The 19,452-nt window shown below is 36.6% G+C and overlaps 1 protein-coding gene across 1 annotated transcript in view; it reads left to right on the forward strand.

Annotated features, from left to right (window-relative positions):
* MEOX2 (mesenchyme homeobox 2) overlaps positions 1–19,452 on the forward strand; it is a 63,981-nt gene that overhangs the window by 37,516 nt on the left and 7,013 nt on the right. The window contains exon 2 of the mRNA XM_059396758.1: positions 9,644–9,816. Within this exon, the coding sequence (XP_059252741.1) occupies positions 9,644–9,816 (173 nt within the window). The remainder of the gene's footprint in view (positions 1–9,643; positions 9,817–19,452) is intronic.

The following is a 19,452-nucleotide window of genomic DNA, read 5'->3' on the forward strand; positions in this document are numbered from 1 at the left end:
GACAGACAGGCTTCATGGGTAGATGGTTAGAATCTGTTATATATGCAAATATATATGTGTGTATCTTTCTATAATTGCCCCCCCAAATGTAGTAATTGCGATATTATTCACTCTTTCCCACAAACTGGTCTGACAGAAACACAGGTTCTACATCTCCAAACATTGAATTTTAATAAACAGCTGTGGTGATCTTATACCCCAAATAACTACTTAAAATTATTTGTGGATTTATCTTTAGCAGCTTTTATTCCCACCTTGATTGTAAGCTACTTTAGGATAAGTATTATGTTGAGTTGAATGGTTTGATAGCACATGACACAATAAATTATTCATGTATGTATGTAGCACACCACACCTACAGAGTATAGGCCGTGGATACCTGGCTCCGAGATAGATTATAGCACAAGCTGGTATGGAAATGACACTTTCTGATTGAGCCCGGCACAGTTCAACAATATTGTCAGTTCCCAATACGCCTTTCTCCATAGACAGGCAGGTTCTGGACCTGAGTATCATTCCTACCTTTCTTTGTCCGAGAAATAGAACTCTGGAATCGGTCTCTCTGAACTCAAGCTCTTCTTTCATCTCCCAGAATAGTATTTATGAGCTAAATGAAGGCCTCATCTTTTCCTCTCTTATTCATAATCGTTTAGACTCTTGCAACCATTCAGGCTTCACTGGTCTCTGCCACCAGCCGCCTTCGCTTGCATATCCTTTATGGCACAGGCCAGCGGTTCTTAACATTTTATCGTCAGAAATCCTTCTTAGTTATCGTTTGATCCCTGTACTCAGATCTCCTGTTTTAGACTTTTTCCAAGTAAGTTTCACTGCAGTTTTTCCCAACTCAAAATATATATAAGGAGTAAGTAGTAGTAATAATGATGAGGAGAAAAAGGGTAATATGATTTGTACATTTTGAGATCTGTCAGCACGTTTGTCATTTTCATAATATGCTGAAACATGTTTACATCACACTTACTCTTTATTATTTAGGTAAATTATCAAATCACACAAGAAGCTGATTTAATCACAGAGAAGTGATTGGTCGGTTATATATATATTTATGTGATAGAAAGCAAGTGTTCCCTAGTCAGTGTGAACAGAATTCTATTTGTGGAAGGGATTTAGGTAGTGTTCCATAAAGGTAAATCCTAAATTCTTACGCTTCTTCCAGTTGGGAAAATCCCTTTACAAAAATAATCACAAATTGACTTTAATGCAAATGAGTCACCCCAGACTGCTTGCTTTCTTGCTGGCAAAGCTGGCATAAATAAATAGATCACAAAACATTTAACTCTACCAACAGTAATTAGCAGAAAACTAACTGCTGCTCGGTGCCTGGGCCAGAATCCTAGTTTGGTTGGGATTTTATGATTGTTTTTATTTTATTTTATTACTTTAATATATTATTGTTTTTATAGTTTCTTTTCTCCTATGAAATTAAGGCAAAATCAATTTATAAATTATTTGCCATTAATCTTCTAATATGATTATTTCTGAGGTTAAAAAATAAGTAATTTACTTCTCAAACCTTCTATGTGAGGAAAATTTTTAGTAGACAATAGTTCCAAGCAAACAAGTAAGTGCACAGTATTTAAGAGAGTATGCTTATTTGTTTAGTAAATAAGCCTGACCCGATTTTTTTTTTAAACCCAGTTAATAGTGTTTGCCTAACATTTTGTATGCTCTAACATCAAAGCAGAATGTGATTCCTACCTACCTAAACTATCTAAATCAATGTAAATGGCTGTCAGGATTCTTTAAAGGAAAAGGATTACACACACACACACACACACACACACCCTGACTCTAGTTTATTGGACTGCCAGTTTTAATTAAGTTTTATCAAATTTTTAAATAAAAACTTTCAGAGAAAACAAACATCCATACATTGATCCCACAGGACTTATAAACTGTCATTTCAACAGTTTCACTGGAAAATCATAATTAAACCTTAAGCTTAATTTTATTTGCACACTAATCAAAAGTGACACAGATATTTTTAGGGATTCATTAATTTTAAGTGTAAAATAGAAGTTTGCTAGTTACTGTGTAAATTCTGAATTTCTTAGGTTTTAGGTTGAGTTCCGTTTGCAGAATGAAAGTATCCTATAGTTTGATGCTTTACTCATTTATTTATTTGAGAGGATAGAGCAGGGAGTGGGGGACAGGCAGAGGGAAAGGAGAGAGAAACCCAAGCTGACTCTGCCCAGCATGGGTCCCAACTAGGAGCTCCATCTCAGGACGCTGAGGTCATGACCTGAGGAGAAACCAAGAGTCAGACACTTAACTAACTGAGCCACCCAGAGCCCCCAGTCTCCTCAGTTTTAAATTTTATAATAGTGGCACTGATTTGGTGCTTTTCTATCTGAACATATTTGGCGATAACATTATAGATATAAAAATGTAAGTAATATTCCTTGTCCCCATCTGCTATTAATTGGTATATGTGCTTTGAAAAGTTAATATAAAACAATTTTGCTGTGATGCTTTCTCTTTTGTTTATGGTGAAGGTTATTTAAATTCTGATAACAGAACAAAATCCCTTAGGATTATCACTAGAATCATAATCCACAACCAGAGCATGAAAATCAAAGTTCCAGCAGAGATTCAGAACTAGGTGCTTAATATTGGGAATATGAAGATGAATAAAGCTCATTTTTAAATCTTAAGTTAGCTGGAGTCTAGAGTTCAGAGAAGTAAAGCAGACATGGAGATGAATAATAAGCTCCATACTTTATTATAAGAGTTACTGCTCTGGGGCGTCTCGGTGGCTCAGTGGGTTAAGCCTCTGCCCTCAGCTCAGGTCATGATCCCAGGTCCTGGGATCGAGCCCCACATGGGCTCTCTGCTCTGCAGGGAGCCTGCTTCCTCCTCTCTCTCTCTGCCTGCTTCTCTGCCTACTTGTGATCTCTGTCTGTAAAATAAATAAAATCTTAAAAAAAAAAAAAAAGAGTTACTGCTCTAAAAATATATTAGAGTCACTATGGTGATTTGACAAAAAAGGCTCAGAACCATGGCATAAATGCGAGCCTTCACACTCTTAGGAAATGCAGACTTGTCTTCTAAAAGAAAAATAAAACAAAACAAAAAAACTTTTGGAAGCCCTCCTGTGCCATGTCCAAGCAATTTACCAAGCTGCTAGCAGAACTGATACTGAATTTTTGGGTGCCTCACTGCAAAAGCTGTGTGGTGTTTCCTGAAGTCTTAAGAGATCCTTTTTGCCCTTTTGACAGTCAATTAGAAAAGTCACAATTCTTCTGACACTCCCAAGTTACTTATTGTCCTTACTTTCTGAAAAAAGTTTCTTTCCCTCCTTATTCTCCCAGGGACACAGAAACACCATATAATCCCAAACCACTTCCTGATGTAAGAGCTGAATAGGAGGCAAAAGAGGGGTGGGTATTGCCTATGGAAGTTTGCATCCCCTTCATGCCCTTGTCAGTTGCTTCTGCATGTATTGGGATGTAAATGTGAATGCCAGGATTATCTTTGTATTTGCCTCCAACTGCTGAATAGAAGAGAACTGTAGTATGCATCAAACATTTATATTCCAGTTAAGAAAATAAAGGATCTGTATAGTAACAGAATGTGGTAAACACTGGAAGAAAGGAACAAAGATCATTTGATGAGATCTCAGAGGAAGGGTACATTCTTTAAACTAATAGGATCAGGAAAATGTAACAGAATGCTGTGTGTCAAAAGCTCTTCACTGGGGTTCCACTGGAGTGCAAATGGTGATTATTGTGAAATCCTTTGCTAGCAGGCACAATTCAAACATGTACATGTATGTGTGCCTTCTTTTGATAGGCAGATGGTCATGATATTTCTGTAGTTTATGTTTTCTTTCTGGGATATAGCAAGAGGCATAAAGTCAATTTGGGGCATCTGTAACCAGTTTTAAATCCTAGAAGTATGCAGCAAGGTTGAAGACGTTTACATTTACCCAGAAGACATATGCTGGGTTTGTTTTTGTGTTAAATACTTTGAACTTGGTAGTGAGAACTAAAACTATGCTAAATTTGACTCAAGTAAGTTGCACTGTATTCCCATTTTGTGTGTCTTCGCCTCTTTTTAAATTTTTAACAAAATACTATTTTATTAAATGTATTTGGAATTGCACAATATTAATTTCATCAGAATATGTTAGTTCTTTGTGTATTTTACTTTGTATTTATGGCACAGAGGAAGAACTATTAGGTTGACATTCTCTCAGTATTAGAAAGAGCTACACAGTAAATAAATAATAAGAAGGGCAAGGTAATGGGGCATTTTGGTGGCTCAGTCAGTTGAGCAGCACCTTTGGCTCAGTCACGATCTCAGGGTCCTGGGATCCAGGCTGGCATCGGCATTGGCACAGGCAGGGGCATCAGGCTCTCTGCTGAGCCTGCTCCCTGTGGGAGCCTGCTTCTCCCTCTCCCTCTGCAGCTCCCCCTGCTTGCGATCTCCTGCTCTCTGTCTCAAATAAATAAATAAAATCTAAAAAAAAAAAAAAAAAAAAAAAGGGCAAGGTAATAAAATTAAAGTCAGTTGTTAATATGTCATTCTTTAAGAACAAAGGAACTCCACTAAGAAGAGGCTGTAAAAATGGTAAAATGGAGTCATGTAAAATGAAAATGGCTTGTAAAAAAGGTAAAAATGGATTCATATATTGATGGCACAGAAAATAGGGAATTGAAATGAATGATTGACTAATAATCAAAGAGGCAATGAGCAAGAAAGCTCTACAGAATAATTTTTGCGTATTGAATACAGCTATTACCATTACTGTTACTATTACTAAACTAAAAAATGGCCTTTGAAATTTGGCTTTGCTTTATAAGTAAAGGGAAACCATTCTTTTTTTTTTTGGACAGACAGAGATCACAAGTAGTCAGAGAGGCAGGCACAGAGAGAGAGGAGGAGGCAGGTTCCCCGCCAAGCAGAGAGCCCAAAGTGGGACTCGATCCCAGGACCCTGGGATCATGACCTGAGCCAAAGGCAAAGGCTTTCACCCACTAAGCTACCCAGGCGCCCCAAGGAAAACTATTGTTATAGCTGTATGTTTTTCACATCAAAGGTGCAAGATACAGTAGATGTTTTCAGTGCCTTTTCCTATTCCAGATTGACATAGTGGTTTTCACTCCCGTTTTTCCTGTAATATCTCAGTATATAACTGACTTACTCATTAGTAATGGTAGCTCACTAGTGCTATGGTTCTCAAATCGGGAGAGGGGATCATGGATTGGCAAGAGGATTTACGAATCCCTGGGAGAAGATTGTTTATTCTTGAAAAAAAAAAAAAATCTGGAGACGCTGAAATTCCTACTCATTAAGAAACTGGAGTACCAAGTTGGAAGAATTTCCCATAAGATAGGCTATTTCCCACTTAAATGTGAAAATACTAGCATCATTATGATTATTCTATAAATTTCCCTGCCTCTGTTCACAATCCTTATGTTCACATAAAGATAATTATTAGCTTCCTATACCAACTATTTGTGCAGCTTTGTTAATAATAAAAGAATATCTATCATTTCGATTAGATTACAAAACATTGATACAAGAAGTTGCAAAGGATGAAGATAGAAAATGGCTTAGTATTCATGCTTCCTTCAGAATATGGAATAAATATTCATTGTAGTCTAAGCTATAGAGACATTCCTTTACATTTTGATGTTTTACAGACATAGGTAAATTATGTTCTTCATTTAAACAAGTCAGTAAGCTTACCTAGGGTAGCCAAAAAATATACTCAATCATACTTTAATATTTCTCTTTTGCTAAAAAGCATTGTATACCACTTACATTACTTGTCTTCACTGAAACATTATTATCTTTTGGCATCCTCTTGCACTAGGGGAAATAAAAAGTCACATGTGGAGAAGTTCTAAATGCTAGACAGAAATGATCCTTGGAGGGCAATTTTTATCCTCCACGGAAGTATTGCAGACTTCTTCCATTAGCATAGTCCCAGGGAGCAAAAGGTTAGGGAACTGGGACTGCCAACTGTACCTGAACACATAAGTCAACATTTCCTCCAAGCGGCGAGGGAGTGTGAGAGTGCACCCGCATGTGCATTAAAGTATCTGAGACGAGAAACAACAATTGTAATATTTTACATTGGAATATACTGTACAGATGGTGACATTTTGTTTGTGGTTGTACAGAAGAAAGTAAGGCAGTTTCCAGATTCCCCCCTCAACACCTACCATTTGGCATAGGATATGGGAGGTTGAAGAAAACGGAGGGATTTTTGCCTCAGTTGAAACAGCTGGAAAACAGATGGAAGCTGGTGTGTAATTTGCCAAAAGCCTTGTCCAAGTCTCCCACCCATTTTCCACCAAAGAAAAACTAGTCAGGTGACAGCATTGGAGGCCTTAGGGTCAGCAAATGATGGGCTTCAGGACATGCTGGGGAAAAAAAGAGAAAAATCTAAAAATCCAAGATCATAGGAAATACAAGTCCAGAAATGTGGTTCCAAGGAGCATGTTTTCAATAGGTAAGAAATAGTGGCAGCAACATGGGTGAAAACCACAGCAGAATCACAGTTACACGGATGAAAGTGTACACAAAATTAATTAACATTGGTGCTACCTCAACTGGGTTCACTTTCTCTCAGGTGATGAATTCAGGAAGCACACACCCACTCTTGGTCAAGTTAGGTACAATGTAATTATTCCATGTGCAATTATGGTAAGTGTAAGTGTGTGCAGTTCACATCCCTTTAGTCCCTGCGAGCTACTTTGGTTTGCAATTCAGGCATTCAATAAATTGTTTTTGGATTTAGATGTTGAATTATAGCCAGAGTTTTGTTTAAACTCAGTCACTGGATATATAAACCTCCTGTTGTATATTTCTGGTTACGATGGGCATGTATATAGACCCACTCCAAGGAACCTTCTTACAAGCATTGGCCCAAGTTTTGTGCACTTGTGTATTTTTGTGTGTGTGTGTGTGGGAACATACTGATTTTGAAATACTTTTGAATACTACAAAAGTTAAAGTATTTCAAAAATAAATATAAAGCAACAGGCTTTCCTCAATGTGAATTTGTTCATTCATGCTTATATAAGGAACTGTGTTAATCATGAATCATTCAAATTAAATTGCTCATGAGAAAAAATGCTCTGGCTTTGCTGTCAGTTTCCAGAGTTGCTTTACAGAAAGGAAAGGAGTATTGTCCCCATATAAAGAATAATCAGCTGCAGATTTCAGACTGAGCATGACTCCAAATTGGCAATAATACTTTTGATTCATGTGAGAATATAGATCCTGTGAGAGGTACTTATCTGAGTAATCTAGGCTGTGACTGAGTTTGCAGTCTGCCAGGACAGCCAATGGAAACATTAAATTAAAAAAAATTCAGTCATCAACAAGTTTCGCTCACACAGAATAGCTAAATGCTGTGAAGATGTAGAGGTTGGCAAATCCGTAGCTTAAAAGAGTCAGAGGGAGGTTCCACTTTGAGACGGGGAAGTTGGCATTGTGTGAGCACAGCCCGTCTGAGAGCTCACACATCATCTATCACGGAATTTATCCTGTCCTAGTGGCATAGTATCCAGTAAAGCCCGTGTGTGTCATGTCACAAACCACTCTTGCCCTGAATCAAGCCCTGCTTGCTCCGCCGAGGTGGGGCGTCAGTCAGCGCAGGGCTAAGTGACAAGCCCAGAAATGTGGTCAGTGAAATCTGAGGAATTTGCAACGGTGCCACTGCATCAGTGAATCCCCCTATGATCCCTCAGAGGAAAAGTAATGGCCTGTGTGCCAAAATTTTGATGTGAACTTTTTGTAGCTGCTGCTGCGGCTAGGCCTACACAACTTTACATCCGGCCAACAGAGATTTAGGAAGAGTCAGAACAGACTGTTTACATTAGAGTGCCTTGTCTGGTGGATTCCCATTATAGAGGACCCTCTTGACTTCAGTTAGACTTTCCCCACCAGACAGAAAAGAACACTAATGTGTGTGTATGTGTGTGTGTGTATACACTAAATAATATGTTTACCTAGCATATTTAAGCATCATTGGATGAAGAAACCAATGCTCCCCAAAAAGGTCCTTCCTAAAATATACCGTATCACATTTGTCAATTTAAAAAAATTAAAATGTCATTCTTTGGAACCTTTATTTTAAGAGATGGGGGAGGGGCAGAGGAAGAAAAAGAGAATCTCAAGCAGGCTCCATGCCCAGTACAGGCTCGATCTCATGACCCTGAGATCATGACCGGAGGCAGAATCAGGAGTCAGATGCTTAACTGACTGACCCACCCAGGTGTCCCACACTTTGTAATCTTTGATTACCCTTCATTTTTCCTATCACTACTCTCATTTGGGCTCATAGAAGACTTCATTGTACTCTTACCTTCTAAAGATGTCACAGTTTGTGTGCACGTACTCTAAAATAGAGAATTGAAGTAATATTTAAGAGAGCACAACTAGATCAACCTTCATCATGCTGCTATTTCCCTGAAGATAAATTTGATCTGAACTCCTAGAGCTGGTATGATTACCTGTTACTTGTTTATGTGGAGTTTGTTTTCATTATAGGCACACATTCTGTTCTTCAGTATGTTAGAATGTCTTATAACCTACATCTCAGGGATATGATAAGGATACATGAAATATTATATGTTAATTATGCCTTAAAAAGCATAGGAAGAAAGATGGAACAATATGCTCCAAATTATTATGATTTCTAAATGGCATTATAAGATTTGACATTTGGATACCTTTTGTTAGGTGTTGTTCATCTTTTTAAGAAGATTTATTTACTTATTTTAGAGAAAGAGAATGTACACGCAGGTGGGGTGGGGGCGCAGAGGGAAAGAGAGAGAGAACCCTCAAGCAGACTTTGCACTCAGCACAGAGCTGGATGCCAGGCTCAATCCCAGGATCCTGAGATCACTACCTGAGCCAAATTCAAGTGTCTTCAGTTTAACTGACTCAGCCACCCAGGCACCCGAGTGTTGTGCATCTTATTTTTTTTTCACATATAATGAAAAAACATTTTAAAACTTTCCATAGATTGAGTTATACGAACACAATTTCATTTATAGATTCCACACTGGAATGTGTATTGTACAAAGTAAAAGAATAGTATTGCTATTGCCCTCAAAGAGACCAAACTTAAATAGAAATTAAAAGGTCAGCAAATATATATACACTCTTATGTATGCTTTGTCTGAGCTTGAACTGACACTTGTGGTTCAGTTGCCAAACATTCGAATTGCTTAAATATTCATATACTATGTCAATGCCTTTTTTTTTTTTTTAGGAGTTAAAAAGTTCAATCATACTTAGATTCCAAGTGTACATGTTAAACAACTTATTAAACACAATTTTGTATCTAAAATTGTTTTCCAGAGATGGTTCATTTATTTATCTTTTTATCATATTAAGAGCAGTTTTTTTTCCATATTTTGAAAAAATAGTTGACTCTGCCACTTGGGCTGTGAGTGACAGGAGAGCAGATCGAAAAAATAAGAAATGCATCTTACCCTGTTGTGTTTTACTGTCTTTGCCATCTATTTTTCCAATATCTAACAGTGTCTAAAAAAAGTAGTTACTCAGTATGTGTGCCTGGTATGAATGATGGGATTGAAGGCATTTGAATGAATGAAGTAAATCTAATTGTCTCACTTTCTTTTTTTTTTCTTTTTTCCAGACTCCCAGGAAGGAAATTACAAGTCAGAAGTCAATAGCAAACCCAGGAAGGAAAGGACAGCTTTTACCAAAGAGCAAATCAGAGAACTTGAAGCAGAATTTGCCCATCATAATTATCTGACCAGACTGAGGAGATATGAGATAGCAGTAAATCTGGATCTCACTGAAAGACAGGTAAAGTTGGACATTATTGTGATATGGTATTTTTAATTACACTGAGTCAACAGTCTTCTCTCACCATTTTTGAAATATTTGGACCTGTGACTCTTAAATACCACTGAGAAAACAGGTGTTCTATTTCATGATGAAGTTTTGGCCCAGCAAAATGATACAATTAAGGATAAGATAGCAGTGTTTTAAAGAAAACGACATTTATTCAGTTTAAGGAATCATTCTTTATTCTGTAATTATGTCCTTCCTATATATTTTGGTTTAAAAATATTATTTCTTGTATATAATGATGGCATGTAGTGAGCAATTTTGTTTGATTGTATTTTAAAATCTCCTTATTTTAGTGTACTAGAAAGCTGGCAACCCCATGTTAGTTTCCTCTTGCTCCAAGACAGGGTTTGCTATGTTACTATAACACATTAACCCCCAGACCTCAATGACATAATAAAAAAGCTCACTGTTTGCTCAGTCTCCATACTAACTTTACAAGTCCAGCATTATAAGCAATCACTCACGGACCCAATCTGACTCTCTGGCATCTCGACATGTGGTGTCCTTGGTAACCACGGGAGGTAAGAAAGAGTTGGAGGTTCATGCATTGACCTTTAAATGTTTTCACCTGGAAATGACCCATGTCACTTCCATTTATACTCTAAGGTCCGGAAGTCATCAGTGGTGCCACTTAAGTTCAGGGCGGCTGGGAAATCATGGGAGTAAGGGAACATAGATCATTGGTAAATATTTCCCAAATATTTTTGAAATTATCTTGGTCTCAAAAATTAAAAATTCTGACGTTGATTCATTTAGAGAACACTTTGAAATTAATGATCTGTGGACCCCAGTTGATAAAACCTAAAAAATGCTTTTCTAATTAATTATATTTTAGGTCCTTTCTTGGATTTTATTTGCTCCAGTAGTGCTCCCAGTGCGTTCTTTTTATGGATTCTGATTTGCCCTGGGAGAATCTAGCCAACTGATGGTTAACAGTTGCTAATCTTTAGAAAAACATTCCTGAAAGGCAAATCCAAACATCTTTATGGACAGTGCAGTTATGATTGGCACTCCTAGGACTAGAGTCTCATTTCCTCTTTCACTGTATGCACCTCCTCCAGGGATCCCATCGGCACCAAAGAAATACCAACAGGGTGTGGACAAACGAATACTGTCTTAGGAGATCAAATTATTTTATCCAATTTCTTAAATCATCTGCTTCCCTCTGTTGATTTCTCGATTTCAGCTTTTGGAAGGATATTTCTGGGTAGTGGGAATGTATCGAGAAACACTTTAATGTGGTTTTATTTATTGGCAGTTTAAGTTTTATTAAATGTTATAACTAGTGCCTAAGTTGTGAAGCACAACATTTTCCTTCCCTTTACTTCACATACGAAGTTCCCTCCATAAGGGTACAACATTTGGCTTGCTGGAAATGTTGGAGAATCTAAAGTCTGCATTATTGGACACCTGTTTTATTTTCATTAAAAAAAAAAAAAAACTGGGAGCAGATTAAAAAAAGAAGGGAGGAGAGGCATTACACATTAATGTTCTTATGTATAAACTGTGAATTCTAAGAAATGCAATCATGTTTTATATGATACATAAAGGAAACAAACTAGGATTTGCTTCCAACTTACGGAAATAATGGTTTACAGTACTGCACTCTTAGTCAAGAGAAAAGTGAAGATTCTGTGCTTGCTGTTCGGGGGTGGCTTTGGTTACCTGTGATTATCTGATTATAAGGCAGAGATTTCACTTTTGGTTTAAAATAATTTATTTTTAGAAGCAATTCTGTAAATTTGGTCTGGAAATTTATTAGGTATTTTGGATGTGTCTTTATCTTCTGGAGTTGCCATTTATGGAAAAGAATGATGTGCAGTTTTAAGCAAAATTATATATACATGTGCACGTGCGTGCGCGCGCACACACACCCACCCACCCACCAATTTTAATCTTTGTTTTTTGTTTTTTTAAGGTCCTTTTTCAGTTTTGTATCAGTTAGCCTTTGCTATGTAACAAACCATTTGGAAATCTTAGTGGTTTCAACCAATAACCAATGTTCAGTTTGCTCACAATTTTGTGGGTCAGGGATTTTGACTGGGCTCATTGGATAGTTAGACTGCTGGCCTTACCTAAATGCCTCATACACAGAGCTGCAGTCACTGGTGGGTTTGAAGAGCCGGCTGGTCTAGACAGCCTCAGCTGGGACACTTGTCTCTGTTGTGTGTGGTTTCATCTTCTTCTAATAGGCTCTCTGGGACTTTTCAAATGGGGGTAGAAGCATTACCAAAAATAGAAGAAAAACTCCGGTGTACAAGGGCTTTCAAAGACTCTGCTTACCACATATTTACTACTGTGCCTCATTGTCTAAAGCAAGTCATATGACCAAGCACATTGTCAACATACCAGGGGACCATCTAAAGGAATGGGTACAAACAAGGAAAGTAACATTTTCAGAGGCCATGACTGAAACACTCTAACTATAGGATCATAGGGGAAAAAACAAAAACACCTTTTGATATGTAATTGGATTTTCAAAGAATTGAAATTTTGTATTGTGCAGAACATTTTTTTATCCTGTAAATCTTTATTTCCAGTTTTGCAAGTTCATATGAAAAGGAGATGTATGCCTGTGGAATCCAAATTCCCAATCAAAATAAAGTCTTTAGAGGGCCACTATGTGTTAGTAAGAAGAAACTGAATTATTTTGATAGAAGTTTGAACAAAACAACTAGATATTTCAATTGAAATGTTTTCTTAGGCCAGTAAAAATCTCCTTAAGGCACAAAATGGAAATTAAAACTACCTTCCCTTGCTTCTACTCAGGTTTATATGTCATAATCGATATGAAAGAATTTCTGGCATAAACTATGAAACACAATTGTCAAAAAGGGGGGGGCTGGGAATCTTAGCCTTTCGCGATATAGTGAGTTATTTTGTAACACAAATATTTGTTGAGCTAGATGCTAGAAATAAAATCTCCTTAAAATAAGTTAGACGAGTCTCTGCTAGAACATGAAAGAAGGAAAAGATTGAGCAAGTACTACCAATTGTGATGAGTGTTGAATGTGACAAGAGAGGAATGACAAGGTTGTATGGGAAAATGTTCCCGATTATGCCAGATTTCATTTTACTCCTAGACTTCTGCGTGCACTCAGTATCTTAAAGTGAGAATCCGAAGGCTTTATTTATGTTTTCTGGGATGAATTTTACTATGCTAAATTTATCAGAAAAATACCGTATGCTGTCAGTCATCAATTTTATTATTCTTAAAAGTCTGAAAGCAGATTCCTCCAACATGCCAGAGCTCTTGTCCCAGTAAGACATTTTCAGTTTGTTTTCTCAAGCTTGGGCTTTTGAAGTTATAAATGTGGAGTTAAAAACTGAACCCATTTAATTCATCTTCTTTTAATTGTGACACAGCAATTCCATTCCTTTGATTTTGCATTAGTGCTATACCTGCTTATCTATGTAATCTAGATCCCAACCCTATGTATTCTTAAATAACACCCCTTTTATAGGATTTCCAGATGTAAAATATTCTAATTATAGACATGTACTTTTATTATATCCATTCTGCAAGAATTTATCTTGCCATACTTTAAAATAACCTGAGACTTACATCTAACTCCATATTGTACAGTGTTTTCCTTAACTTTAATAGGATTTTCAATCTCCCAAAATATTTTTTTCTTGATTTTGTAAAAGCTTTTCAAGACTCAAATGCTAAGGTAGAACTTGTATATGTATAATGTAGAGAGAAAAAAAAATCAGTATTAAATAATCTATAACAATTTATGGCAGAACTGTTTTACAGAAATAACTTTCTCCTAAATGAAAATATGATTTGTAATCAGAAGTAGTCTTTAGATGTACTTTCATCTAGGAATTTTATATAATTGCCTATGAAATGTGCTTGTGTATAACTGATATGCTATTTGTATTTACCCCTACTTTGTTTGTATCACTAATCAACATACTTGCTGCATTTTAAAAAAAAGATTTTATTTATTTATTTGACACAGAGAGAGAGAGAGATCACAAGTAGCAGGCAGAGAGAGAGGAGGAAATAGGCTCTCTGGTGAGCAGAGAGCCCAATGTGGGACTTGATTCCAGAACCCTGAGACCATGACCTGAGCTGAAGGCAGAAGCTTAACCCACTGAGCCACTCAGGTGCCCTACTTGCTGCATTTTATTATAGACCCCATACATGTCATTATAAAGACTTACTATGAAAAACAGATTTACTAAGATGATTAGATTTCCTTTAAGGAAAAAAGTAAAATATATTAAATCCTTAAATACCACTCAGGATGTGGATTTTCAAATCCCTACCTGAAGAACAGTTTCTGCAATTTTACAAAGAAGTCAGATTCTTAAATGCTTGTGTCTCCGGTCAGGGAAGGTTATAATCTCACTTGAACTCCATCTGGTCAAAGAAGAAGAAGAAGAAAAAGAGGCTCATTCTGCAAAGTAATTCCACATTAGCACATTGGTATTAAAGAAAATTATTTTATGTTAAATAAAAATGGAGATACCAGGGGCGCCTGGGTGGCTCAGTGGGTTAGACCGCTGCCTTCGGCTCGGGTCATGATCTCGGGGTCCTGGGATCGAGTCCCGCATCGGGCTTTCTGCTCGGCAGGGAGCCTGCTTCCCTCTCTCTCTCTCTCTGCCTGCCTTTCCATCTACTTGTGATTTCTCTCTGTCGGATGGATGCATAGGATCTTTGGAAAAAAAAAAAAAAAAATGGAGATACCAGAACACAGTTTTGCTTCAAATATTTTTAATTATATACTGCTGTTGTGTGGAAGTTACCACTCTGGTATCTCCCAGCTTCTAACTTAGAGTTTCCATTTTACAATATACTCTTATATACCCTTCTCAATCAACAACTAATAAGCCTCAATTGGCAGAGCCACTTGGAATATTATGAAGAGCCCATCGGTCCAAAGACCCTCCTGTCCCAAGGTATTTTTACATTTGACATGCTTATTCTGGCCTTTTCATCTGTCCAGACACACTTGGAGAAAGCTGCTTCCAATTTTTTAATACCTCACTATGGGAAGAAGAGAGAAGGCAACTGCATGAAACTATAACAGGAGTGACAAAAATGGACATTTTTATACAGTTAAAGCTGCCAAATATAGAAAGAATGGGAGATCCTTTCCTTTCACAAAGCTAATAAATATGCAGTGTTGCAGATTTGTAGACTAGCAAAGGTTACTGGAATAAACAGACCAAATGCACGATACCTCTGCCAAGATAAGTGGAAAATCCCACCTACTTGGATCATATTCCATTATTAGAAATGAGAGGGATTATGCTTTGTTTGTTACTTCTAAATCATTAAATGGCTCAGTGCCAAGTACTTTCAAAATAGGCATCCAGTTTTTTTGGATCACTATGAAGAATTTTCCATGTGCCAAATTAACAGTGGTTTTGTTGTTTGCTCATCAATTTACATAATCCCTGTCCTTTGAAAGTTTATTTCTATAAATTCATATGAATGCTTTTAGTTATTTAGCTAATAAATTATTCTCCATGGCCAGACATATTGTCTGTTTAATTCAAGACTCCCTGCGAAGCCAATGATGTTAGAATATTTCCTTATTTCTTTAGAATACTATTCTAACAATAAGATGTTTCAATAAGATGGAGTAACTATAAGATGTTTCTTTGTTTAAATCATGGTGTGTCTGCTATTTTAAAAGATTAAACATGAGGGATGCCTGGGTGGCTCGGTTGGTTGGGCATTGATTTTTGGTTTGGGCAAAGGTCCTGATCTCAGGGTAGTGGGTTCGGGCCCCTCCTGGCCTTGAGCTCTGTGTTCACTGGGGAGCCTGCTTGAGATTCTCTCGCTCTCCCTCTGCCCCTACCCCTGCTCGTTCTCTCTTTCTCTCAAATAGATGAATAAAATCTTTAAAAAAAGTAAAATGTAAAAAAAAAATAGATTAAACATGAGTTAATCTATGAGTTAACATGAGTTAACCCCTAGTAGAAAAATGGTGGTTAACATAAGGTGGAGGAGTTGATGATGGAATATGGTGGAATCTTCATTTGTAATGAAAGAGGTATTGCCTGAGTACTGCTGTTTTTGTTTTTGTTTTTGTTTTAGGAATGCATATAAACAATGTATAATCTTTACTTTTTAAAATATTTATTTATTTATTTATTTATTTATTTATTTTAGAGATAGAGTGAGAACAGGGGCAAAGGGAGAGGGAGAGAGAAAGAGAAAGCATACTCACCACTCAGCACGGAGCCTGACTTGGGGATCGATCCCACAACGTCGAGACCACCACCCCAGGCAAAATCAACAGTCGGAGCCTTAACCAACTGAGCCATCCAGGCACCCTGGCACAATGTGCAATCTAAAAGGCAGATTCAGAACTATCTTACATACTACAAAAAAAAAACCAAAGACTTGGAAATAAGAAGAGTAATGTAAGACAATCAATTATAAAGCAAGATCTATAAAGAAAGTTCAATGATTTAAACCTGTCTTAAATCAAGCTTTATAAATGTTACCTGTATAATGTAGAAGGCTGAGAAATAATCATTGACTGATCTCTAATAATTTATAAATATAAATATCTAATCATATATCTAAACATATATAAAAAACATAAACATAAATATCTAAACAATAATGTAGAAAAAATTCTCAGAAAAATAAGGCCCTAATCTTATTGAAACAGTCTTGAGCATATATAACAAATCAATTTTTTAAATATTAGATGGATCGCGATACCAATGTACAGATATGTCTCTATATGTATGTATATACATACACACACATATATATGCATGTATATATACATATAGATATATATTTATATTGCTATCTTTCTATATTATATATACTTACACACAACTATAAAATGGTCTTTATTTTAAAAACTTTATTAAAATTTGCTCTACACATTCTTGCTGTGAACATTCATCACTCTGGTATAATGGTAAAGATAATCTTTTTAATCTCTGAATTGCCACATTTTATTTCCCAATTTCTTCAATAAAGAAATAAATATATTAATTTATACTTAATCAGTAAATCATCAACATTCTGAAACATAATATGCATTGCATCGCAGGATCACCATCTTATTTTATTTTATTTCTTAAAATATTTTATTTATTTATTTGTTAGAGAGAGAGCACAACCAGGAGAGCTGGCAGGCAGAGGAAGAATCAGGCTCAGGCTGCGTCATTGAGTCCTGATGCAGGACTCAATCCTAGGACCCAGGGTCATGACCTGAGCCAAAGGTAGATACTTAACCAACTGAGTCACCCAGGTGTCCCTAGGATCACCATTTTAAAGAGTAATGCTAAAGAAAGAAATTTCTGCTATGAAAGATTATTCCTTTTCCACACTGTCCTTGCATACATGTTTTTTTTTTTTTTGTCATTTAAAGAATTCTAAAACTAAGAAGCTTCCAGAAATTTTGAGGAGCCAGCTTTGTGTTAGACACCTTCAGTTCTAAAGACCTGTTCTATTATTTACATAAATCTATGCATCAGCATATTTATATATTCTATGACATCCATAAAATGATAAATACAGACCTAAGAGATCTACCTGTAAAAGACTTTCTGCCAATTGGTTGTCATAGTCACATCACTCTTCATGAAAACCTCAGAAATGCATTCAATTTGGTATAGATTTTTAGCTTCAAATCTATTATTTCTCATTTTTAATGATGGACATTTTTTCTAAGATTTTATTTATTTTATTTAAGAGAGAGTGAGTGTGAGAGAGAGAAAGAACCCAACTGGGGGTAGGGACGCCCGGAGAGGGAGAAGCAGACTCTCCACTGAGCACTGACCTGACCCAAAGGCAGATGCTTAACGGACTGAGCCACCCAGGTGCCCCTGGACAGTTATTTTTTTTAAATTCTGAAATTTTTCCAGATATTTAAGTTATAGACTATTTTTTGTAGTCAGTGCATTTGAATATGATAGTAATAATTACTATTCTACTTTTTTTTTAAAGATTTTATTTATTTATTTGACAGAGAGAAATCACAAGTAGTGGGAGAGGCAGGCAGAAAGAGAGAGAGGGAAGCAGGCTCCCCACTGAGCAGAGAGCCCGATGCGGGACTCGATCCCAGGATCCTGAGATCATGCCCTGAGCCGAAGGCAGTGGCTTAACCCACTGAGCCACCCAGGCACCCCACTATTCTACTTTTTAAAAATAATCTTAGGATGTGATCCCTAAGTCCCTAAATAAATGAAATGATGAGTGTGGTGAAGGCTTGCATATATTACAGTAATGAACTTAAGCTTGTCTGGGAATAATCAGAATATTAATCTCATTAGTTTGAACCATAGAAATTTGCCTTTTTCTACTGTGCTGATAAAAATAGTGTGTTCTGGAGTGCCTGGGTGGCTCAGTTGGTTGAGTGACTGCCTTTGGCTCAGGTCATGGTCCCGGAGTCCTGGGATCGAGTCCAGCATTGGGCTCCCAGTTCCATGTGGAGTCTGCTTCTCCCTCTGACCTTCTCCCCTCTCATGCTCTCTCTCACTCTCTCTCTTAAATAAATAAATAAAATCTTTTTAAAAGTTATAAAAAAGAAAGAAAAAGTGTGTTCCTATGTTTCAACCACATATTTATATTTGATGGATTTCACTTAATTAGATCATGACTGGAAGAGTCTATTAGTCAAAATGGTATATATTGACTGTGATATGCTGCTAACTCTTGTTAAACTTCATCCCAGAGATTAGGAAAATGTTGTGAACAGAGGCCATCATTCTAGTTGATCTCAGGGGTGTGAACAAAATAAGTATGGGTAGCGGCTCAGAACACACAATTTTATGTATTAGAGATTTGCTAGTCAGGAATTTTGTAACACAATAAAGGATAAAGTTTCCTAATTTAGTTTTGTTATTTCCTCACAAATTTACTGAAGTCATATGTTCACACCATGCTTAGGTAAACAGTATTTCACTTAAAATAACTAAAAGGCATGCATAATTTTTAATTTTGTAAAAAATAGGATTAGGAATAATGAATTTCCCTGTAAATATTATTGAAGTATGCTATTCGAGTTGAATTTCCTCAACTATGACAGAAAGAGGTATTGTCATTAGCATCTTACTACTGTACTAACGTACTCTACTACATTTCTAAAAAGTCAGTTAAAAGGAATCACTCCTCTGAGAATTTTGCCCATCATGTAAATGACTACTTCTTTGGTTGCATTTTTGGAAAGGAGAAATGTGCCATTGGCTTGTAATAACTCCCATAACATACAATTTATTATGGATAATTTCATTTATTGCCTCAAAAAAGGGTTTTTTGAATATATAACTTGCCTACTACTCCCAGTAGCTAATGTGTATTCACTTTGTTTAAAAATATGCAAGATAGTAAATATTTTATGATGACATTGGTGAGCCTAATTCTCAAGCATTCTAAATAGGGGGGAAAAAAAGAGGCTTCAAAACTGAAAATTACAGAGGTGAGGAAATGATTCATCGGTCTTAAACATTGTGCTAAAATAGGGGATACTCCTGAAAGGCAGCCCTCTAAACGAGAACTCAGGCTGTAGTCATGGAATGTGTCCTAGCACCCTTCTTCCTTCTACACACCCACACTGTACCATCCAACTACAAGTTGTAAGGCATTAGAAACAGCCCAGT

Source organism: Mustela nigripes, chromosome 4 (genome assembly GCF_022355385.1).
Source record: "Mustela nigripes isolate SB6536 chromosome 4, MUSNIG.SB6536, whole genome shotgun sequence".
NCBI lineage: Eukaryota > Metazoa > Chordata > Mammalia > Carnivora > Mustelidae > Mustela > Mustela nigripes.